At 35.4% G+C, this 25,677-nt stretch overlaps 1 protein-coding gene across 1 annotated transcript in view; it reads left to right on the top strand.

Annotated features, from left to right (window-relative positions):
• LOC113523563 (cell adhesion molecule Dscam2-like) overlaps positions 1-25,677 on the top strand; it is a 224,877-nt gene that overhangs the window by 26,609 nt on the left and 172,591 nt on the right. The window contains exons 2-3 of the mRNA XM_052896763.1: positions 3,097-3,160; positions 22,214-22,277. Of these exons, the coding sequence (XP_052752723.1) occupies positions 3,109-3,160; positions 22,214-22,277 (116 nt within the window). The 5' untranslated portion in view covers positions 3,097-3,108. The remainder of the gene's footprint in view (positions 1-3,096; positions 3,161-22,213; positions 22,278-25,677) is intronic.

The raw sequence follows: 25,677 nt of genomic DNA, 5'->3' as shown, positions 1-25,677 counted from the left end.
TACAGAGTACAGAAGCATAATACCTTAATCTTCAGGAATGGCAACGCATAAGGGTATCATATACGAAACTGTTTACTCTCTACTCTGTTACATCCTTGGTACTGTTCATATTTTAGGCGATGGTTACCACTTTCCAATAGGTGGGCCGCCGGCTTGTTTGCCGTTCTAAGTTACTTAAAAAATATACCCAATCTCGCGGATGATGTCGCCACTAAAAACTAGTTTTGAAATAGTGATTTCGAGAAAGTAGTACAAAAATATTGCATTTTACCTCCTTCGGTTTTTAACTCGACAGGAAAAAAAAAACAAATTCCTTCAACGTTAAGGAAAGTTACATAAGCAGTTAAAATCCTTTGAGTTGTCCCTTCGTGTCCCGAGCTCGAGAGCTTGAAAGATCACTAAGTGCATCTTACGGCTCCCGACATTCCTTTAACTTTTAAATCCTCAAGATTATTCCACTTTGTTTACTGCAAAGCTTAAGATTTTAAGTGTTGCAGCATAGAACGGTTTTTATTCTAGTTAAAAAGTCAACGATATCTCGAAAGGGCATGTCAACGACTTTTATTTTTTTTTTATACATACATGTCATATCCATCACACCTGTCTCTCATTGGGATAGGCAGAACATATGAGTATTTCACCGTATTTTACAGTATAAAGATTTTCCAGCGGTTCATTCCTTACGAATACTTTACAATGTGACGTAGAATTCACCGCTAATCATTTCCAACGAAAGTTAATTTATTATGGAGGCCAAGGTTGAATAATTTGAAATTACTTCGCTAATAATATTGCTTCATAGAAATATAATTCTATTTCCAATTTCAAAGGAAGTTCCCTCACTTCCCATACAGTTATTTTAACAATGTCTCCGCATAATTTCATTCAGTTCCTAGAGGATTAATGATTAAGGTTTAAAAAAAAACAACGATAAAATTTTTATTTCTTTTATTTTTCTAATCCAATAAATACAAATTATAAAGAATTAATAAGAATATAATTAATTATATATCATCATCATCATCATATCATTATATCATATCGCATGCACCCACGCACGCATGCACGCGCCCACGCACGCATGCACGTGTTAGATATTTATTTTAAATTATATTAATTTTCTTAAACATCTTGTGTCAAAATGTGTACCTACATTTATTAATAAAAATCAAAGTAACTACTTTAAATATAATAAAATATTAAAATTGTTATTATACCGAATTTGTTAATAAATTATTCTTGTAATGTATATAGAACACTAATTTATATTTTAAATGATTTTATAATTATTTATAATCATGAGACTTAAATAAAAAGTAATGAAATTGTAAGAACACGTGGTCTCGCTAACTTGTTCACTCGAATTCGGCCCTGTAGATATAAAAGATTGTTATTTGGGTGGGGAGACACTTCTTGTCCAACCGTTGAACAGAGCAGGTCTCCCTGACGTATCAAGAGTGAACAAGTATAGTAAACCACGTGGTCATTATATAAAATATATCACAATCATTGTTGATGGAAATCCTAAAGAAGCTATAGTTAAATAAGTTTCAATGGATTAACAGAAGTTGGGTATTTATGTTATATTATTTGTTATATGTCATTATTGTTATTTGAAATAACAATAATGGCAGAAGATGTCAGTATTGTAGAAAATAAACATAAGGTTCTAAATTCTTAATCAAGCTAATTAATAATAATAAATAAAATTTACATTATTTTATCATTTAAATATTCAATAACTGCATAATAGCATTTTTCTAAGAGAAACTAACTTTTAAATCTCTTTATCGGAAGATTCTTTATATCCGGAAGTAACTTATTACATTTACATACATTTCCATTATTTCACATTAATAATAAATTAAGAATAATAATCAATTAATTATAATAACAAATACTAGCATCTTTACATTTAGTATACCAATATTGTATTATATTTGTAACATAACATAACTGTTGTCAAGTGCCACCGTTGCTGATTTGATTTAACTTCAAAATGGTGGTTTGTCATTTCCGGAATAATTATTTACCCGCCAAAAATAGTCAACATAAAAACTAGAAGTAACGACCAACAGTTGACAGTTGTTGATTAAACATTGACCAGTAAAGACGTATAATTTGGTAAGTCACTTTAATGCAAATGTATTTTAATTGCAAAGTTTTGGAACTGTTAATACATGAGTTGGATTCCCCTATAATGACACGAGTTTTATTTCATAACCACCGACCTCTTAAACAAATTACTTTGTAAGTATATGTAAAAATAAATTGGACGTAAATTAATTATATAAGTACAAATATAAGTACATATATTTTTAAACCATTTAATCATAACAAATTGTGAAAAAATTTAAATGAAGGTAAGACGAAAGTAAACTCTGTTGTACAAGTAAATAAAATTATCGAAATTGATTTAAAATTGGCAGTTATCACCCGAAAAGGGAACCTTCCAGTTTAAGTATCGCACTAACGGAGTCGAACAGACGGACAGATGTCAATTCTAAAAATAACTGATATGGGTTTCCTTCTTACTTCCTTAATCGCTTAAAAATCTTGTATGTACAGATACTATTTTATTATAATATAGCTATTATTATTATTTTTAAAATTTTTGCTAAATTCACATCTCCCCTCTTAAGGAGAAGAGATGGCAAACTAACCCCCGACAGAAGCACAGTCTGTCGGGTTCAGGGTTCCAGGGAGAGAAACCGGCGTACAATGCGGGCAGTATCTAAAAGCACCGCTTTCTGCATCTTTCCCGGGAGTGAGCCGTCTCGGAATTATTATTATGGAGAGACGGACTTTTTTAGTAAGAAAAACCTATGACACTGCGACCTTTCTATGATCTTTCGTGCTCGTCCTTTTTCTGAAGTTCACTTTAATATGTTTTTTGTAGCGATGTTTTTTTTTTTATCTCATCAGGTATAAAGTTTATTTTCCAAAGGAGATATATCGTTTATTTATGGATGGGCTACAGGTTTAAATTAAGTGTTGCAGCATTTCTTCCTCGTTGTGACAAAATTTGCAAACACTTTTTGGGCATAATCCTATTTGGACCATGTGCTTATATAATAAGTTTTATCTTTGTTACAGGACTGGTCCAAAATGGCTGGAAAGCTATTGTTTTTTTGCGCATCGCTGTCGGCACTGAATATTGGTAAGTTGCACCCGAGTTACTTTAATTATCGTGAACGAAACTATAATATATATTGTTTTGGTTGACAAAGTTTTTTTTTTATACAACATAGAGTGGCAAACAAACCGACGGCCCTCCTGATGGAAAGTGGTAACCGTCGCCTATAGACATGAGCAGTACCACGGACATAACAGTATACTGTTAATGATACCCCCATGATGCCCCTCATGCGTTGCTATTCCTGAGGACGTAGATGTTATTCCTCTGTACCCAGTAAAATCACGCCATATTCTACCCTTCAAACCGAAACACAGTCATGCAAACACAACTGCTTCACGGTAGAAACACGAATGGGACAGAGGTACCCAAGCAATTGATTGTACAAAGTCTACCTCTGGTATAAAATCCCTCTCGTGGTCAAAGGGTAAAAAATTTAAACTTTTAGAAGATATCGTAAGTACACAGTCTAGTTTAACTACCAGTTTCAGCTTACGAGTCGAAAAAGTGCGACTAGTTTCGAGACCATTCGGGACCCTTAACCGTGCCGGCAAGGCCTACAGCTCGCACTCAGCGAGCCGAGGCGTACAGTCAGGTTAGAGCCCGCGTAACAGCCGCTCACGATTAAAGGTCCTGAATGATCCCGAAACTAGTCGTGATTTCTTGATCTAGCTACTCGTAACTTAAACCGGTACCTTTAAGAAAAGAGTATATTCCTTTTTAAAAGGCCGGCAGCACACCTGCTATGCCGCTGGTGTTGTGGGTGATCATGGGCGGCGGTAGTCACTTACCATCGGGTGAGCCGCATGCTCGTTTGCCCCCTGCGTTGTAAAAAAAAATAGTTATTACATTCAAATACTTTCAGAAGACTAAAAAATCTTCTCAAACATATCATTTTTGACTTAATTTTTTTTTTTAATGTATTTAACCTTACTACAAGGAGTAATATTATAAACTAGCTTTTACATGCGACTTTGTTCGCGTAATCTATGTTAACGATTAACTATATGTTTACTGATAAGGAAGAAAGTAGCGTATATATCCTTCTTCATCTCATATAATGCATACATATCAAATTTCATAGTGATTGTATGATCAATTAAGGCGCTATAAGATAACAAACAAACAAACTCAGTATCACATTTATAATATAATATTAATAATGACATGAAAGTGACTTTAAGTATAATGAGTAAATTTGATATACACGATATATATATATATATATATATATATATATATATATATATATATATATATATATATATAGATTAAGAGATTTCTCCTAATTCAAGTCATGTGACTTACAAAAGAAGTTGAATAATTCGCCACCTGATAAGATCCATGGTGTATAACCGGGAACGTGATCCGGGTTCGAATACTATCAAACGAGGCATTTGTTTTCCATGTCTGATTAATGTCGGTACCTATAGATAGATAGAGACAGATATAGATTATATCAAGATTTTTATTTTTTACTTCAGAAAGAAAAATATGCTGAATTCCTTTACATATTTCAAAGCACTTTAAAAAATGTATTTGTGTATGTTTGTTATCTCGTACCTTTATCAGTTATAAATAGATTTTGAAATATTTTGTTTATTTATAGATTTATACGTTGTTTTTTCTAATTCTGAATTGATTTTGGTAAAAAGATAAATAGATACTCTTTATTGTTTCCTCCAAAGGATTACATTAGTAAACTTATTATAAATACAAACAATTACAAGAGAAACTATTACACTGAGAAAACAATGAGCAGCCTTATCGCTAAAAGATGATGAAAAGTGGTAACCGTCGCCTATAGATATGAGCAAACTGTACTGTTTCAAGTATTACCTGTCAAGAGGTAATAAACAAATAAATAAGGGAAAAGTTTTCTCCTGCGAACGCTTAGGTCGTGAAATGAGCTTCCTGCCGAGGTTTTTTCTGAAGACTACAGCATGGGGTATATTCAGGGTCGGTAACGTGTATATGACACCCCTAGTGTTGTAGATATCCATAGGCTATATAGTGACCGTTTACCATCAAACTGGCTATATACTTGATTGCCACTTTCGTGCTATAAACTCACATTCGCATTTATAATATTAGTGAGAATTTAAGCGATACGTACTAAGTAACTAAGGGAACATAATGGTCAAGAGATGAGCAGTAGTGTCTCTCTTAAAATATCATCGAAGCTCAACTGCTAAATGTGGCAACCACTGGCAACCCCCCTCCCCGCCCTTATGGGGGAGGCCTATGTTCAATAGTGAAGGTTAACGCATGACACGATACGACACGACACGACACGACACGACACGATACGACACGACACGATACTATGTAACTAATTAAATACACAATCACTATAGTAACCTTTCACATCAGGTCAAGTTAAAGGACCAAATAATCGACCCTTTTACGTGTAATAATGTAATTATTGAAAGAGCTACTATTTCACTAATTAAGTAATGGGATCCGAAACGCTCACGTGGCAGCCCTGTTTTTTTTTAATGGATGATAATGGAATGGTAACCCCGCCTGCGCTATCGGTATACCCTGCTAGGGCACCAGTGAGGGATCATAGGTGAGGATGAAGCAGGTCAATTAGTTCGCCGTAACGAATCTAACAATTAAAGCAATCACGATGTTTTCCAGGAGGAACCACGAAGAAGTCGATCTGATAGGGTATATTGCTAGCAATGGGGCTAATAATCCCCATTATTAGCAATCCCTTCTCCCCCCTCCTATTCCTGATAATTCAGGCGATTACAGGCTACAGTGATCGTTTACCATCCATCGGGCTTTGTGCTTGTTTGCCATCTTCGTGGTACCTTGCGTTCGTGCGTGCGTGCGTGCGTGCGTGCGTGCGTGCGTGCGTGCGTGCGTGCGTGCTTGCGTGCGTGCGTGCGTGCGTGCGTGCGTTCGTGCGTGCGTGCGTGCGTGCGACGGCGTGCGTGCGTGCGTGCGAGCGTGCGTACGTGCGTGCGTGCGTGCGTGCGTGCGTGCGTGCGGCCTGCGTGCGTGCGTGCGTGCGTGACGGCGTGCGTGCGTGCGAGAGTGCGTGCGTGCGTGCGTGCGTGCGTGCGGGCGTGCGTGCGTGCGTGCGTGCGTGCGTGCGTGCGTGCGTGAGTGCGTGAGTGCGTGCGTGCGTGCGGCCGTGCGTGCGTGCGTGCGTGCGTGCGTGCGTGCGTGCGTGCGTGCGTTCGTGTGGCCTGCGTGCGTGCGTGCGTGCGTGCGTGCGAGCGTGCGTGCGTGCGTGCGTGCGTGCGGGCGTGCGTGAGAGCGGGAGTGCGGGCGTGCGTGGGTGCGTGCGTGCGTGCGTGCGTGCGTGCGTGCGGGCGTGCGCGCGTGCGTGCGGGCGTGCGTTCGGGCGTGCGTGCGTGCGTGCGTGCGTGCGTGCGTGCGTGCGTGCGTGCGTGAGTGCGTGCGTGCGTGCGTGCGTGCGTGCGTGCGTGCGCACAAGTAGTCTATAACCGTTTGCAGAGTTTCATTTATATCCATCCAAAAATTCATAATAATCGTTCCAACGCTTTAGACATGAAAGCGTAACAAACAAACAAACTCACTTTCACATTTATAATATTGGTAAAATATTATTCAAATAATCCAACATTTTTACAAACTTTTAGAGCAATATGATTTCTCTCAGTGTGAAGTTCTCTTCATTTGTGACTAGACTCGAGGGCGACGATAATTAATGGCAGAAAACAACTGTAATACAGATAAAAAAAAAAACGAAAACAAAAAAAAACTATAATTTACTCGAACAAATTCGAGTAGCATCCAGTGATGAAATGGAAATAATAAGAAATATCATTGGACGACACTCTCTTTGTTTACAACTATTCTCACGAATTCATTGGGCTGTAGTAATTTTAATGAGGCACCCCGATCCCGGCATGGTCTCGTCGCTTTTTCACCACACAGTATTATCTCAAGGGGAGATGGGGGGGGGGAGGAAAAAAAAACGGGGAGATAATATTCCGATATTTTGGCTGGAAATATTTTCCTTTGATCTCTTTTTAATGATAGAAAATGCGTGCGTGTTCGTGAATAGACGAGCCTTGTACCCGTTTGTTTGGTTGATTTTTATATTATTCTCTCTTGATATTCGCAAATATAAATGAAAATATTTTGTTTGTGTTTTAATGTGAAACGGAAAGGGTGTATATATATGTACAGACGTATGTACATATTGAATGGCCGTATGGTCCCAGCATAAAATAGGCCATCCCTTTCTTCCCCATGGACGTCATAAGACTACAAAAGAACGGCGAGGGATGGGCAGCAGCGTCCCTCTTTTCCCATCTCTAAAGCCTAACTGTTGTTGCCAATCCGCCGGGGGAGACTAATGTTCAGCAGTGGACAGTTAATCCTCTGACCGGGCATCCCACGATTTCCGCGTGCAGTATCTACTAATTTAACTTTACGTATTTTTTTTTTATACCACTGAGGTGGCGAACTTTGCCGACCCTGAAGAAACCTCTTTACCCCCCTTTTGAAGAACCCCGTGCTGTAGTCTCTCGGGAAAACCTCCCGCGAAACGTATCCCGCGATTCAGACGTACTCGCATTTTTTTATGTTTATTGAAGTCGTTATACCACGATTTTTGTTTTGTTAGATTGATATTGTTTCTCAGAATGTCGGTAGATGGCTAAATACTCGTACTGCTGTTTGTTGTCAAAGCGATGTGTTTTGATGTTGTGAAAAAAAATACGCGGTCGAAGGGTTCAGGGCTGATATGATGATGATGATGATGATGATAATGATGATGGCTATATCTATAAGGTGTATAATATTTAAATACCTACATTTAGCCTAACTACTAATATTCTGTTGTGGCCAAAAACCAGCCGCGAGATTCCTTGACAGAAAAAACATAACATAAATAAATGAATAAAATTAATTCTGTCTGTCCATGACAATCATTGTTATTTAATATTTTAACTTAATAAATAACTACATAGAATCAGTGTCCCTAAAATAAAAAGTTAATAAAAAAAGTCCACTTTTCTTTTTGAAAGATGACGTGACGAAGATTGAAAAGGGAATATATTTGGTTTTGTTTAGCCATTTGAAGAGGATGGATGAAAGAAGAATTATGAATTAGATTTATCGAATACGAATGAATGCAGATGTCGCTAGGGGTTGTCCTACGTAGATGTATGTCGGCCAGTATCGGTGACTGTTCCCATTTGTTTTCTTTGATTATTTTACACGATTGTATTACTAATTCTAAATAGGCACATCTGTCCCATTCGTGTTTTTACCGTGAAGCAGTTGTGTTAGCATGGCTGTGTTTCGGTTTGAAGGGCGGGATGTAGCAGTGAATTTACAGATTAAAGAGGTATAACACCTGAGTCCTCAGGAATGGCAACACATGGGGCGTATCATGGGCGAAACAGTATACTCTGTTATGTCCATGGCACTGCTCATGTTTATAGGCGACAGATACCACTTTCCATCAGGTGGGCCGTCAGCTTGTTTGCCATTGTAAGTTACAAAAGTAACAACCACTTTTACTGATTATTTTTGCATCTGACATTTAGTTTTAGTAATATTCATTTTAATGCCGTTGTTTTTCTTGATAGGTAAAAAAAAATATATTATGTGAAACTATCTATGTGCACTTATGAAGATTGTCGTGTAGTCCTGAAACAGAATGGATCACCCTTTCCTTTCCCGTTAACTACATTGTTTCCCGTTAGTATTACACTTGGGAAGTACAAAAAACGGTCCTATAGCTAAAACAATCTCTTCCAGATGACCTCTGGGTAGAGGAGAAAAGCAAAAATTGTGTATGTAATAAAAAAACGTGCATGTCAATGAAAGATATGAAAATATACTAATGTATACCACACTTACATCTGGGTACTTATAATAATTTAAATTATATAAATAAATACATAAAATACATTTAATTTTTTTTTATATAACTTGGCTATAACTTAGCAAACAAGCTGACGGCCCACCCGATGGAAAGTGGTAACCGTCGCCTATAGACATGAGCAGTACCATGGACATAACAGAGTATACTGTTTCACCCATGATACCCCCCATGCATCGCCATTCCTGAGGACTCGGGTGTTATTCCTCTGTACCCAGTAAATTCACGCCATATCCCACCCTTCAAACCGAAACACAGGCATGCAAACACAACTGCTTGCTATATACATATTGTCATATTATACGTATATATATTAAATTTGTAATTAAAATTTATTTATGATATTTATGTTCACTTATAAATCAATAATTTTCAAATTTCAAATCACAAGTGATAAATAATCATTTATACATCGAAATTCGTAGTTCAAAGCCCAAAACATAAATTGGCGCTGCTAACTTAATCCGAAATTAATTTCGCGGCGTAATTAAAACTTTGAACGGGCTTGCAAAATTGAAATGCTGTCATTGTGCCGGACGGTGTTATGCAAATTTTGTAATAATCATTTTAGGAATTACAGTTTTTCCCTCCAATATTGTTCGGAGCAGGTGTCCGTTATAACAAGAATCCTCTGCCGTTGACAATTATCATAGAATCAAGTCGCTAATTTTAATAATTTTCTTAATTCTAATGACTTATATAGAACTATAATTTTACATTTGATATTAACTACTATATAGTGAAGAATTATCATAGAATCAAGTCGCTAATTTTAATAATTTTCTTAATTCTAATGACTTATATAGAACTATAATTTTACATTTGATATTAACTACTGTAACTGGTGAACACGTTATTTATTGAAAATTGTATTACAACATATTACAATATTTAACAACAAAACAGTATTATACGAGTATGATATCACAAGGACACTCATCGCCTAACTACTCTCTCGTTCGTTAGTCGCGAACTTTCTCGAAGAGCGAGAGGCGCGCTCCTATTGGTCGGTCGCGCGGTTACCGCGCGACGCGCCTGCGCTGTACGTTTAGATGGGTCTCACGGCGTAGGTACTTACTATGCGTGCGTAATATATATACCTTTCGGTGTTACACTACTATATAGTGAAGAATAATCATAGAATCAAGTCGCTAATTTTAATAATTTTCTTAATTCTAAAGGACTTATATAGAACTATAATTTTACATTTGATATTAATTATTATATAATTAACCATTACTGTAGTCAAGTCGCTAATTATAATAATTTTCTTAATTCTAAACGACTTATATGGAACTATAGTTTTGAATTTAACATTAACTTAATATTATACATTGTCGTCAATTATCTCAGAATCAAGTCGCTAACTTCAATATAGTTCTTAATTTAAAATATGTAACTGACTCATAACAATGTTAAATTGAAAAATAATAACACTAATAAAATTACAAATATAACCTGATAAATCTGTAATTCCTTTTAATATTACTAGTTTTTTTTTTTTAATAAATATATTTTTTAAATTAAAACAAGTGAATGTTACGTCTAAAGTGAAGCATTAACTAGGAAATTTATATTACAATAATTTTACATCAGATTCATCGTCATCAACATATCAGCCTTTAGCTGTCTACTGCTGAATATAAGCCTCCCTCTTGGGGATTTTCGCCAGTAGTTGCTACAGTTGGCAGGCGGAATGGCAACCGCAGTCAAGCTTTAGAGATGTTTGTTTTAAGAGGAACGCTACTGCCCATTCCTGATCATCTTTTAGTTAGCTCTAACGACACTCGTGGAAAAGGAAGAGATGGCCTATTCTATGCCGGGACCACACGGCAAAAAATTTTGTAATAGTAACATTCAGTACTAAATTTTATAGTCTGGATTTGCTGGGTTCCAAAATTTTAATATTTAGTACCAGTAAAGTGAGATATATGACGGATTTACGTTCGAAGCGGTTTTAAGTTAAGAAATAATGTTAAACCTACTGAATTAAAATATGTAATATTACACGGCCAATATCAAATTATTATATATTTACTAGCTGACTCGGCAAACGTTGTTTTACCATATACATTATTTCGAGAACTATAGGTACATGAAATTTTCTCGTACTACAATTATTATATTCGATGCCCCAAAAAACAGGGGTTGATCGTAAAACGATGAAAATTTAAAGTAGTATGTATTTTTCAATGCTAAATTATAATAAAATAAAAATAAAAAAATTTGTCAAAAAAATAAAAAAAAATATTTTGGGGTGGGTCACCCTTATCACTTACGTAAGGGTTACTTATGCACGCAAAATTTCATAAAAATCGGTCAAGCCGTTTCGGAGGAGTTTGGTAACAAACACCGCGACACGAGAATTTTATATATAAGATTGTAACAGTATATACAGTCAGCATTATTGTTATTGCAGATAGGAAAAATTCATTAGAATATGTTTTATTAATATCGAATATTAATCTGCCATTGTTTCGAAGTATGAACAAAATATGGAATAGTTAATGTGTACTTTTAAAACCAATAATTAATACATTTGTTCATTCACATAATCCCTGTTAATATTATTAATACGTAAATCTGTAATAGAGTTATCCGCTTCGCGCCGGTGTAAATACAACTTATTTATTTATTTATTAAAACTTCAATGCACAGTAAATTTCTATGTACATTTGGTGGACTTAACACCGGACGGTGTTCTCTACCAGTCAACCATTGGGCAAACCGAGAAATATGTAGGCGGTGCAATTTTGTTTAGAGGAAAATTAAAGCAATACTTGATAAATTCGTATAAAAAAAAATATATAAAACATACACATAATATATTTATATACATACATAAATAAATACATAAAATATTACTATATAAAACAATTAAATAAAACAACTGCAATAGAAGTGCAATAAGTTATCTATGACCAGCAAGAGAAGCTTAAAGGGAAAGTGATTTTTTCTAAGAAATAGGTACGCAATTTGTGTTTAAAAGCTAGCTTGCTTGTAGTAGATTTTATGTCTTTTTTTACATTTATTTATTTTTTAAATAACTTTATTGAGCAGAATGGAATATAGTGCAAAATCTGGACTTAATGCTAGTAGCATTCTCTACCAGTCAACCTTTGGGATGAACAGTGAATCATGAACGCGGTACTTCATTATTGGGGTAGTTAAAGAAAATAACAACTAATAATTTATACCCATAAAAAAATAAATAATACATACATAAACAGCATAAAATGACAATTATAATATACATACAAAATTTTTAGGATCCGTCATGTAATTTTAATTTAAATATCTCCCACATATTTGACAGTCATCGTTTATTTACAATTTTATTATATTACCAAGTCGAAGTATTGCATATATTTATGTAAAATGGTCATGTTCGGATATTCGAATGGGCTCGATACATCATGAAACGTATTAAAATGGACGTATCAATAACTGGGCTTTATATTCGATTAGCGTATAAAAAACGATGTTGGCAAAAATACATAACATCCAATATGTCAACGTCATGGCGTGTTGCGAGAAAATTCTAAGGAATCAATATGAAATATGCGATACATTTATCAACTCGCTATATTTCTCGTAGCGTAAACACCTGGTTTATTACCGATTGGACAGTTTTATAATTCATCGTGGCACACATCGGAAAGTCTTTATCTTTATTAATATTATAATTGTAAATGTTATTTTTTTTTTATTCAACTTAGAATGGCAAACAAGCTGACGGCCCACCTGATGGAAAGTGGTAACCGTCCCCTATAGACGTGAGCAGTACCATGGATATAACAAAGTATACTGTTTTGCCCATGATACCCCCCATGCGTTGCCATTCCTGAGGACTCGAGGTGTTATTCCTCTGTACCCTGTAAATTCACGCCATATCCCACCCTTCAAACCAAAACACAGCCATGCAATCACAACTGCTTCACGGTTGAAACACAAATGGGACAGAGGTACCCAAGCAATCTACTTTTGTACAAAGTGTCCCTCTGGTTGTGTTTGTTATTTGGGTATTTGATACCTCATTGCGTCTTAACGGTCCGAGCAATCACTGTGAAATTTTAGTGTGTGTAAATTAAATAAGACCAAGGAAGAACTACATGGGACAGATAAAAGAAACACTAGGTGTAATGTCGTATAGAGAGGTCAAGGATATGGCCTGGGATAGAGCTGGCTGGAAGAAGATGCATGAATTAATTGCACCAACAAGAGGAAACTCTTAAATGAAAAGAGATGTAAATAAAATAGTGACATAGTAAGCTTGCTTACGCTATGGATATGTACTGATGTGGCACCAATGAAGGATGAAGTGCTAGCGTGCTGAGTGCGTGCGTGCGTGCGTGTGTGCGTGCGTGCGTGCGTGCGTGCGTGCGTGCGTGCGTGCGTGCGTGCGTGCGTGCGTGCGTGCGTGCGTGCGTGCGTGCGTGCGTGCGTGCGTGCGTGCGTGAGTGCGTGAGTGCGTGCGTGCGTGCGTGCGGGCGTGCGTGCGTGCGTGCGTGCGTGCGTGCGTGCGTGAGTGCGTGCGTGCCTGCGTGCGTGCGTGCGTGCGTGCGTGCGTGCGAGCGAGCGTGCGTGCGTGCGTGCGTGCGTGCGTGCGTGCGTGCGTGCGTGCGTGCGTGCGTGCGTGCGTGCGTGCGTGCGTGCGTGCGTGCGTGCGTGCGTGCGTGCGTGCGTGCGTGCGTGCGTGCGTGCGTGCGTATATATTTACAAATACATATATAAAGTAATCTATCGCTGAGTTAAGATATAGCCTACACGTGTACCCAGTTTCATTTAAATCCATTAAGTAGTTTTTGCATTTAAAAGTAACTAAAAAGATAAAACGATGAAGAATAAAAAAAATATTTTTCATTTCTTTTTATATTACATAAAACAATCATGACATGCCACGCCATGCTATGGTAAATTCTAAAATAACCCATTCACCGTAAATTTAAATATGACCTATATTCTTAAATTAAATTAAAAAGCTTCATCAATTTGAAGTCGTTTAAAAATCGAATGAAATTTCTATGTCTTATCTTAACTTTTCTTTGTTACTGAAATTTATTTTTTATATAATAATTATAACCGACTTGAAAAAAAAAGAAAAATTCGATTACATTTTAGTCGCGAACTATCTTTTAATCACTTTTTGAAATTCCAGTGATGATATAGTTAAAATGCTGCACAAAATCAGACGATGAAACCTAGAAAAGCTACAGGGACCCGTTTATAAAAATACTCTTCAACAGATTTATTATTTTTAAAACTTACCAATCATTTTTAAAACATAACTGGAGAATGGGAGTTTAATGAATAAATTTACGTTATCAAATTGTATGGTTATATACACTTACATGAAATTTTTAATTACTCATTTAATTAAAAGCTATAAACAACACTAAGACACATTGTTCCAAGGGAGCTATATTTAACATTCGCACAATTTGGAATTTAATATCATATTATGAACATTTTCATAATAAACTGAATGCCTTAACAGTTATTTCAGGCATTTTAGCGTAATGTGACGAGTACGAATATAATTTTGAAGCAATTTGAAGTATGTTTATAAATAACTGATTATAGACTTCAATTAAATTGTCTCTAGATATATTTCGATATCTGATCTAGAGTAATATTTATCATTATCATCATATTTTTTAATGGGTGATGATGGAATGGTAACCCCACCCGCGCTATCGGTATACACCGGCGGGGCACCAGTGAAGGATGATAGGTGAGAATGAAGCAAGTCAGTTAGCCCATCGTGATGAATTCAACAAGAATTGTTCTGTGTATTGCTAGCAATAGGGCAGTCACATTCTATTGCCAACATTCCTTTTCCCCCCTCATCATCACATTAACTATCTACTGTGTCACTGCGCTAATATAGGCCTCTCCCAAAAGACCAGTTCCACTTGTCTTCCACTACCAACTTTCCGCCTGGGGGTTAAAAGTGGATTTTTTTTTCTCCAATGCCTGCCATTGTGTGTCTAGTAGGGATAAATGGAATAAATATGCCACTTTTACACCGATTTTTTTTGGTAAAATTAAGTACAGTCTGACAGAAAATTAATAATAGTCCAAAGATATTAGTGATAGAGTATATATATATATATATATATATATATATGAATTAATACTGTTATATATATATATATATATATATATATATATATATATATATATATATATATCTGTAAACTATGGGTATATACCTGAAAATAAAGCTTTATTATTATATATATGTATATATATACATTATTTTATTTCAATTCAATTTCTTTTTTACATGAATTTATTTAAAAATGACATCGTTTTCATCATACTTTTTATAATTACACCTTTTCGTCCAAAGGTTGCCTGCAAGAGACTGCTTTTAGCGATAAGTCAGCCTATTGTTCTCTCACTGTGATCATTTCTTGTAATTGTTTATATCTATAATAAGTTTACTTTTATAATCTTTTGAATGTAACAATAAAGAGTATCTATCTATCCTCCGGAATGGCAATGCATGAGGGGTACCATGAATATCACAGATCCATGGTGCTATGTATCTATAGGCAACAATTACCACTTCCCATCACGTTGTCCGTCAGCTTATTTTCATTTCTAGTTTTATATAAAGAAAAAGTTTACTATTCAATACCCAAAATATGTCACGACATATCTCTCTTTTCATAACACTATCTATGCACGGTCGAATTCAAGCTCTCAGAGGCTGTACCTATCTAGGCAGAAACATGAATGAATACATACATACACGCCAGTTCATGCATTTTAATGAGTTGCAGCGCACAGTCTACATACAAACATGCAACTGAATACGCTGCCCTCACTTTATGTCCATTTTTTATCTCGACATTTTGTTTTTACCCGGAAACTATTTGTATTGACATCAAAGAGTTTTAAATGAAAGCAGATGTGACTTTTTTTTCGGCTCGTATTGAAGAGATACGTACTAATATCTGCCTTTCGAATTTGAACTTTAAATACGTTTAAGTTTTCACTTCGCGAAACACCTATCGTAACAAAATTAATATGAAATCAACACGGAAGTGAGAGATATTGATCGCAAAAACAATTATTATGAAACTCGACGCGAATCAAAATTAGTGAAGGTATCGCGTAACATACGCACAAAATAAATTAAGGTGGATTCAAAACTCCTTTCTAAAGTACGTAAAATAATCGTGTAAAGGGTATTGAGCCGAAATGTACATAAAATATCTACTTATCTAAAGACGATTGACAACCCTACTGTCAAGGGGGAAAGGGATTGTTAGTAATGGAGACTGAGAATCCCATTGCTAGCAATATACCCAAACAGGTCGACCTCCTCGCGGTTATTTAGAGGATAGGGTTCAAACTGTAGATATTGACGGTGTAAAATCTAAGGGAGCTAATATTAAGATGGGCGTTCCACAAGGGTCAATCTTAGGCCCCTTTCTCTTTTTAATCTACATAAATGACCTTCCCTTTATGGTAGAGAAAATTGCAGATATAGTGCTGTTTGCGGATGATACTTCGTTAGTGTTTAAAATTGGACGTCAAAGTAATCAATTAGACGATGTAAATTGTGCTATGTCTGCAATATTAAATTGGTTTACATGTAATAACCTATTATTAAATTCCAGCAAAACAAAGTGTATAAAATTTACACTTCCTAATGTAAGACTAATAAATACACAGTTATTGCTTAATGACGAAATAGTAAATTTTGTTAATGATACAGTTTTTTTAGGTATAACAGTGGACTCGAAATTACAATGGGGGCCCCATATTTCAAAATTGGCCAGTAGACTCAGTTCTGCTGCATATGCAATTAGAAGAATTAGGCAATTAACAGACGTGGCGACGGCTAAACTTGTATATTTTAGTTATTTCCATAGCATAATGTCTTATGGCATACTGCTGTGGGGTAAAGCAGCCGATATAAATACTATATTTGTTTTACAAAAGAGAGCCATACGTTCTATTTATGGTATGGGTTCAAGAGAGTCATTACGTCAGTGCTTTAAAGACTCAAATATCCTCACAGTTACTTCACAATACATTTATGAAAATATTATGTATACACGGAAGAACTTAGCGAGTTTTAAAAAACTCAAAGACTGTACAAGTAGAAACTTACGCAATATAAATAAGCTTATTTTACCTAAATGCCGTCTGCACAAAATCAGTAATTCATTCTATGGTAATTGCATAAGATTTTATAATAAACTGCCGGAATCTGCATTAAATCTGACAGAGAGGCAATTCAAATCTTATATTAAACAATTTTTATGTAAGAAAGCCTATTACAGGATAGACGAATTCATAGATGACAACATATCAAGTAAATAATTAGTTTATTAGCATACAACGTTATAATTTTTTTTTCTCATTGCTTTCTTGATTTAATTGATTAATTTTAGAAATATGAAAGCGTAGCGGTTTTTTGTATTAATTGCCGCATGCATTCTTATGTAAAATGTGAATACTATAACTATCAGATGGCAATTGTGAGTAGCTTTGACGTGGTCTAGTGTTTTGAGTAGTCATGCTCACTAAAATGTCCAGACTTGTGGCGGCGTGGTGGGCCGGGTCATTGGGCTCCCTAAAATATGGTCGAGCGCAGTGATGGCTGGCTCATCCGTCATACTCGTGAACGGGTGCTGCTTGTAGGGACTGGTCTGCTCTAATCACTATGACTGATTTCCTCTTATTAATTGTTTAACCAGTTGGTTATGTATTCAATTTTTTTTTCTTTTTGAGTATTTAATTGAATTAGTGCTAATTGGTGGTTTGTATTCACACAATTAAACTTAAAAATGTAAAATAATAATAAAATTATTTAAAAGAGCATCACGCAAGTTTCTTGCTCGTTCTTCTTGTGATGAGACAGCTTTCCGAACGAGCGGTAAATTAAAAAAAATGTAATGACTTTTCAAAAGTGCTTCAATGTAAGTTTATTTGAATAAATGATTTCTATTCTATTCTATTCTATTCTCCCTGGAAGCTATCATAGTTAATTTCTGATGAATTCATCATGACGGGCTAACTGGCCTGTTCTCATTCTCATCTATCACCCTTCACTGGTGCTCCGCCAGCGTATCCCGTTAGCACAGGCGGGGTTACCATACCATTTTCACCCATAAAAAAAAACCCTACTGTCATCCATTTAACTCACAATAAAGGTCGAAATGGTACCTACTTTTGACCAGTTACGATTTTATTATAATGTATGTATTAATTGAAGACTTTAGCTGTCTTGGCACATGCTTCGTTTTTTTATAATGGATGATAATGGAATGATAGCCATTCCTACGTTATATCTATCACACCTGTCTCTCATTAGGGTAGGCAAATATACCTATTATATCATAACAACTAATCTGTACCGTACAACCCGCCACAAACTAAAGTTTCATCTCAATCATCTGGACGAGTGGCGGTCCTCCACCGTGCGTTTTTCAAGGCACTTTCTTCCACGCACAACCATTCTTTGGAATCAACTTCCAGCAGCAGTATTTCCGAACCGATACGACAATATAACCTTCAAGAAAAGAGTATATTCCTTTTTAAAAGGCCGGCAGCACACCTGCAACGCCGCTGGTGTTGTAGGTGATTATGGGCCGCGGTAGTCACTTACCATCAGGTGAGCCGCATGCTCGTTTGTCCCCTGTGTTGTAAACAAAAACTGACATTAAAATAATAATAATATTTTTATTTCTAACTTTTTTGGTCCATTAAATATTTATTAGTAACAATATTCTTAAAAGTAATGTTAGTAAATTTACATACACAATACACACACACACACACACACACACACACACACACACACACACACACACACACACACACACACACACACACACACACACACACACACACACACACACACACACACACACACACACACACACACACACACACACACACACACACACACACACACACACACACACACACACACACACACACACATACACACACACACACATACACACAGACACACACACACATACGAGTACACACAGACACACACACATACACACACACACACACACACACATAATATATTAAATAATATACAGATAATCACCGCTGCACAATTCCATTGGAAACTGCGCAGCAGTGATTAACGTACACACAGTGCAGCCTGCTTGTTATCATATTCAGGATGCTGTTGGCGCTGGCACGTACTCTGCGCACCAGGGATGCGCACCTTTTCCGCATCGTGGCATAAAACCAATCTACACGATGCTCTGCGAACATCCCTGACGCGCTACAGAATCGTGGCAGCCCCATCAACACCCTGAACGCGTTATTATATTGGATAAAATACTCGTGTATATATAAATACTAAATGACTCTAAGAATTAATCTCGTCAATAGCCTATCCAAAATAATGGTTCCCGTTATATTCTCAAAGGATTACTGTACTGAAATAGCGAGCTAAGTATTGGCAGGTTGCCGTATGGGCCTGCATATTTTAAAACAAACACTGACAACCCTGAGAAGGGTGAACGGAGGGATTATCGGCACTCGTCGTTTCGGTTATGTACTGTATTTTTTTGTATTTACAGAGCAGTAAAACGAAAGAACAATAATACCTAATAATAATAATAAGGAAATGAATGAGAGTACTTTATTTGCATTATACAATATAGGGAATAAACAAGACAATTAATAAGTGTAACGATACAATTGTATAAGTACAGTAAGGCGGTCTTATTGCTGAGAGCAATCTTTTCATGACAACCTTAGGGTAATGGACTAATTGTTGTACAAGTAGGTATAATAGTATTGTATAATTAAGAAAATAAAACATTAAGAAAAATAATTACAAGTGCCTATTATCAAATTCAAAAATTAAATTGTTAACTATATACTTTTTTTTATACCACTGAGGTGGCAAACAAGCATACGGCCCACCTGATGGTAAGTGGTTACCTTAGCCTCTGAACACCTGCAATACCAGAGGTATTACGCGCGCGTTGCCGACCCTGAACAAACCTCTTTACCCCCCATTTGAAGAACCCCATGCTGTAGTCTACACCGCATATATATGATATACATATATTAACAAAAAAATAATTATATAAATACAGAAAAGAATGCAAATTTATCAAAAGAAGACGTTGTATTTCTCTCCTTACAAAGTTTATCATTAAGTTTAAATTACATAAAAAAAAAACCTAAAAATAATAACTAAAGATTTTGTCCCACAAAACAAAACCGACTTCAATTGTGGCAACATTGATTATTGAAAACTACATTACTGCACCAATTTTAATAAAATTTCCGACAAAAAAAAAGAATTTTCCAAATCGGTTTACAACTGACGAAGTTGTAAAGTAACAAACAAAAAATACAACCGAATTGTATATATACCTTCTTCTTTTTGAATTAGGTTGAAAAAATGCGTTTTATGTCTTCGATGGTCAGTTTCTTGCCTGCCCCAAAGTGACCTTGACCTGTCATGATGATAGACAAAACAGACATGTATATAAAACTTTAAATCGAGTTTTGCTACTATAGTAATAAGTAACTTACACAATCTAAGCTAATGGTGAAACTTTCCCAACAAAAACGCCAATGTCAACCGGGTAATTTGGATCACAACTTTGCTTGTTAACAAAGTTTCGTTAGGTAGTACTATGAGAATAAAATGGAGCTTTCTATTTCGTATGATGTCAGCTTAATTTATATTCTCTACGCCAAAATGTAACATAAATTACATGTCAAATTACGACGGTTTCACTACAGCATGGGGTTCTTCAAAAAAGTTATATTAAGGTTTCTTCAGAGTCGCCAACACGCACGTGACACCCCTAGTGTTGCAGCCGTCCATAGACTACAGTGACAGTTTACCGTCAGACGGGCTGAATGCTCGTTTGCCAATTTTGTGGTATAAAAAAAAAATATTGTGTAAAAATAAATAATAAATAATCAAAGGTTGTCTGTAAGAGACTGCCTTAGCGATAAAACCGCCTTTTGTACCTTTATATGTACATTTCAATCTGTATTTATGTTACTGTATTTCATTTGAATTATTCACTTGTCATTATATATTTTTGTTTATGGTACAATAAAGAGTTAAATAAATAAATAAATAACATTGGGTTACAAAAAAAACTACTTAAATTGTAACAAAGTCAGTTATTTTGATCTAAAAACTAAAGTAAATAGATAGATAGATACTCTTTATTGTTTCCTCCAAAAGATTACATTAGTAAACTTATTATAGATACAAACAATTACAAGAAATAATCACAATGAGAAAACAATGAGCGACCTTATCGCTAAAAGCGATCTTTCAGATAAAAAATTATAAACAATTTCCAAATCGGTTTATAATAATATAAATATTATCTGATATATATATATATATATATATATATATATATATATATATATATATGCCTACACAATACTACGCATATAAACGCCTAAAAGTATGCAAGAAATACATATGCTAACTAGACATATAAACATAAAACAAAATACAACCGAATTGAGAATGTCCTTGTTTTAAAAGTCGGTTGATAAATAAACATCATCATATCGGCCTTTAACTGTCCACTGCTGAACTTAAGCCTCCCCCTTCAGGGGTTCTGCCAGTAGTTGCCACGCTTGGCAGGCGGATTGACAACCGCAGTCAGGCTTTAGAGATGTTGAAAGAGGGCCCATTCCTCGCCCTCCCTCAATCGGCTCTTCTCACCCCAGTGAGAAAGAAAGGGATAGCCTTTTTTATACAACTTAGAATGGCAAACAAGCTGACGACCCACCTGATGGAAAGTGGTAACCGTCGCCTATAGACATGAGCAGTACCATGGACATAACAGAGTATACTGTTTCGCCCATGATACTCCCCATGTGTTACTATTCCTGAGGACTCAGGTGTTATTCCTCTGTACCCTGTAAATTCACGCCATATACCACCATTCAAATCGAAACACAGCCATGCAAACACAACTGCTTCACGGTTGAAATACGAATGGGACAGAGGTACCCAAGCAAACGACTTTTGAACAAAGTCTCCCTCTGGTAGACCTATTATATGATGGGACCATACGGCCAGATAAATAAAAAAATAAATAAATAAATATACTCATACATAGTTATAACAGTTTGGTATAGCTAGATAAAATATCCTATCTGAATCGGTCTAACTTATTTCTATAAGAAGCAATAAATTTTTCTTTACTTTGCAGATGCTTCACTTGTCCTGGACACACGACACTTATCCAAAGATACGCATGGAAGCTTTAGCCCAACGTAAGTAGGAATTCCACTCTAAATTCTACATACATAAGTTTCAATTTCCTTAACCCCCTTTCCAAATGCAGATCACTATTTCCATATCTCCCTCAGCTAAAACTTGCTCACTACAATTTTGAACTCTATGCTGATATATTGTGGTAGATTTTCCAACGGCTCGCCGGAATAAAATTTTCACGTTATGTGAATTTTCACGTTAAACCAAGAGAGGTAAAGTCAAAATTTGTTTGCACTAAGAAAACACGGGCCCTTTTAATATTATAACGAGAATCTGAATTGAAATAAAACCTATACGTGAAAGGTTTTGTGGTATTAAAAAGATTTAATTCTTGTTTATTTTTCGATTAGTTAATTTAATTTTGTTGGTTTCGCCAATTTCCCTACGGATATCCTAAAATAATTGATGTTTAAATTAAAAAAAAAATTATACTAATACAGTGTGTCTAACTGTTAACTAGTTTTCAAGTTAGCTATGAGAAGGTCCTGCTTGGAATTAAGGAAAAGAGACAAATTATTAGAACTATTGAGGACAGAAGGGGAAAAATGTTGGGACACTCGATACGACACGACGAACTTATGAACATTATAATAGAAGGTAAGATAGAAGGAAGGAGGGGAAGAGGGGGACCGAGGTATAGTTACATCAGGCAGATCAAGGAAGGAGTTAGTGTCGTGTCGTATCAAGAGATGAAGAGACTCGCTGAAAATCGTAGTGAGTGGCAAGAACTCCACCGACAAGAGTGCAGCTCTTAAATAGGATAGATAGATAGATAACTGTTAAGTACAGGAAGCTCAAAATTTTATGCCGGTTTTGATTTTTCGATTAACGAAATGTATGTCCTACTAGCTTTTATTCCGCTTTTAATTTTGCGTAAATTTCGGAAGCAGGAAAAACAATAAAATATATTATACTTCTAGATGGAACATTCAGATAAAACATATACCAGTTTCTATGTTACACCTTTACAGTTACAACTGTGAGAACTGCATCCAATTTGGCGCAGTAGTTTTTGCGTGATACCGCACAATGAAGATAGACAAAATTTCAAACAAATGTTGTTTTGACAACTTATTAAAAACTTATTTGGTCTTATTAAAAATAAGAACATTTGCTAATGAACTGTCACTTTTCTCATAAAAAAGTTCTTAAATTTGATAAAAGGTCAAAACAAAACCTACAAAAGACTTCTTTTGCTTTTTCTAAACGATTCCTTTGAACAGGAAACAAGGAAGTCCCATTTTATTTGTTTTTGTTTTTTTTTTCTTAAATATTTCCTCAAATTTTTTTTTAAATATGTACATACATTGTCTAGTTGCAATTTTATTATCTCAGTAAGTTAAGATAATTTGGATAAATTCGTAGTATTTTTTTTTTATGGTTTTTTTTTGATGAATTTTATACCGATAGCGCAGGTGGGTTTTTTTTTATGGGTGAAAATGGTATGGTAACCCCGCCTGCGCTAACGGGATATGCTGGCGGAGCACCAGCGAAGGGTGATAGATGAGAATGAAAACAGGCCAGTTAGCCCATCATGATGAATTCATCAGGAATTAACCATGATAGTTTCCAGGGGGAACCGCGAGTAGGTCGACCTGGTTGGATATATTGCTAACAATGGGATTCTCAGTTCCATTACTAACAATCCCTTTCCCCCCAATTCTTAGTATTAGGTTACGGTTAATGAATTCGATTTATATCTGGAATCACTGCTAAATAAAGACTGCCAGGAGTTGCTTCGTTTATACACTTAAGTATACTTCACCATCAACCCCATGTCCACTGCTGAACATAAGCATCCCCTATAGACTGCCATAAGAGACGGTCCTAAACTACCCTCATCCACTAAGTATAAACACCTACCTTATTAATAATAATAATAATAATAATAATAAACTCTTTATTTTCCACAGTAAAGATTTACAAGGAAAATTTATACAGAACGTGCATATACAAAAGGCGGCCTTATCGCTACAAGCAATCTCTTACAGACAACCTGGCATAAAGAATGGATAAGTACAGAGAGAAAGGTAGATGGCGCAAATCAGACACAGTAAATGCATAAAAGGAATCAGACAAAGTGCAAAAAATTTAAGATTACATAACCTAAATAAACATACATATATAATAAAAATAATAATACATGTGTACATATATAATATAAATAATAATACATAAACATACATATATATAATATAAATAATAATACATAAACATAAATATACTAAATAGATCAAGATAAATCACACATTATGAAAGCAAATTAGAGAGATGTGATTTTATTTATATACGAGGCAAGAGATGCGAGATCTAAAAAAATGAATTCAGAGACGGATAGTTGGATAGTGAAAGAATAGGAATAGAAAAAAATGAATATTTATTTGACATAGTTCGACATGAAACTTTGTTTTGAGGTAATCTTTGAAGGATGAAAAAGATGATAAAGAAGAGATAGAATGATGACCCCGCCATGTTTCTGCGAAGGCGAATTGGCGGCCACCAGTGAGATGACTGGAAATGTGGTCATATTTGCGAAGATTAAATATAAAAACATATGTTCTGAAGTCGCTCAAGTTTATTTAATTGATCTTCTGTAAGATTAACATAACAGGAATCAGCGTAATCTAGAATTAGTAAACAGTGTGCCAATGCAGTCTTGGTATGGTTTTCGCAGCCGATTGAGACTACCTATTGAAGCAAATATTTTACGGCTTAACTGAGATATTTGATAAGACCAGGTCAGATCAAAATGTATTCGCGAGATTTTTCAATAGTACTATATTTAATTACGACTCCAAAAGCTTAAGATTAACAATTTAATTTAGATATATAATGAACCATAATTTTTTTTTGATGGATTTACGAAAATTTGGTCTGATATACGGGAACCCCATTAATGATACAAATTGCAACATCAGTGATATTACTAAAACTGGCTTGAGAGTAAATTTGGAGATCGTCTGCATAGAGATGGTAGGAAGATCGAAAATGTGTAATGGAATTGATAATAAAAAAGAAGAGGAGATTATAGGAACGCCAGATAAATTCATCAAGAAGAGTTATAACCATGATAGTTTCCGACGCCCAGACAGGTAAGAACGAAACCAATCAATAGCCGTTGGAGATATGTTAAGAGAACGTAAAATGGCGAGTAAAATGTCAAAATCCATATTTGAAGGCATTACTAAAATCCAGTAATGTCAACACCGTCAATTGCGACTTGTCCATGCCAAGCCGAATGTCATCAGATATTATTATATTAATATTATTACCTAACCAACTATTCCATTATTATTTTCCTTGATAAAATTTACTTGGAAAATTTCTATTGAGCTTTCAATATGAAGTTTAAAATATGGTAAATATCAGCATCGAATACGATTTGAAATAATACGACTG

This window comes from Galleria mellonella, unplaced genomic scaffold (genome assembly GCF_026898425.1).
Source record: "Galleria mellonella isolate WM207_F2 unplaced genomic scaffold, CSIRO_AGI_GalMel_v1 utg332, whole genome shotgun sequence".
In the NCBI taxonomy this organism is placed as follows: Eukaryota; Metazoa; Arthropoda; class Insecta; order Lepidoptera; family Pyralidae; genus Galleria; species Galleria mellonella.
This window is presented reverse-complemented; position numbering and strand designations above follow the sequence as displayed.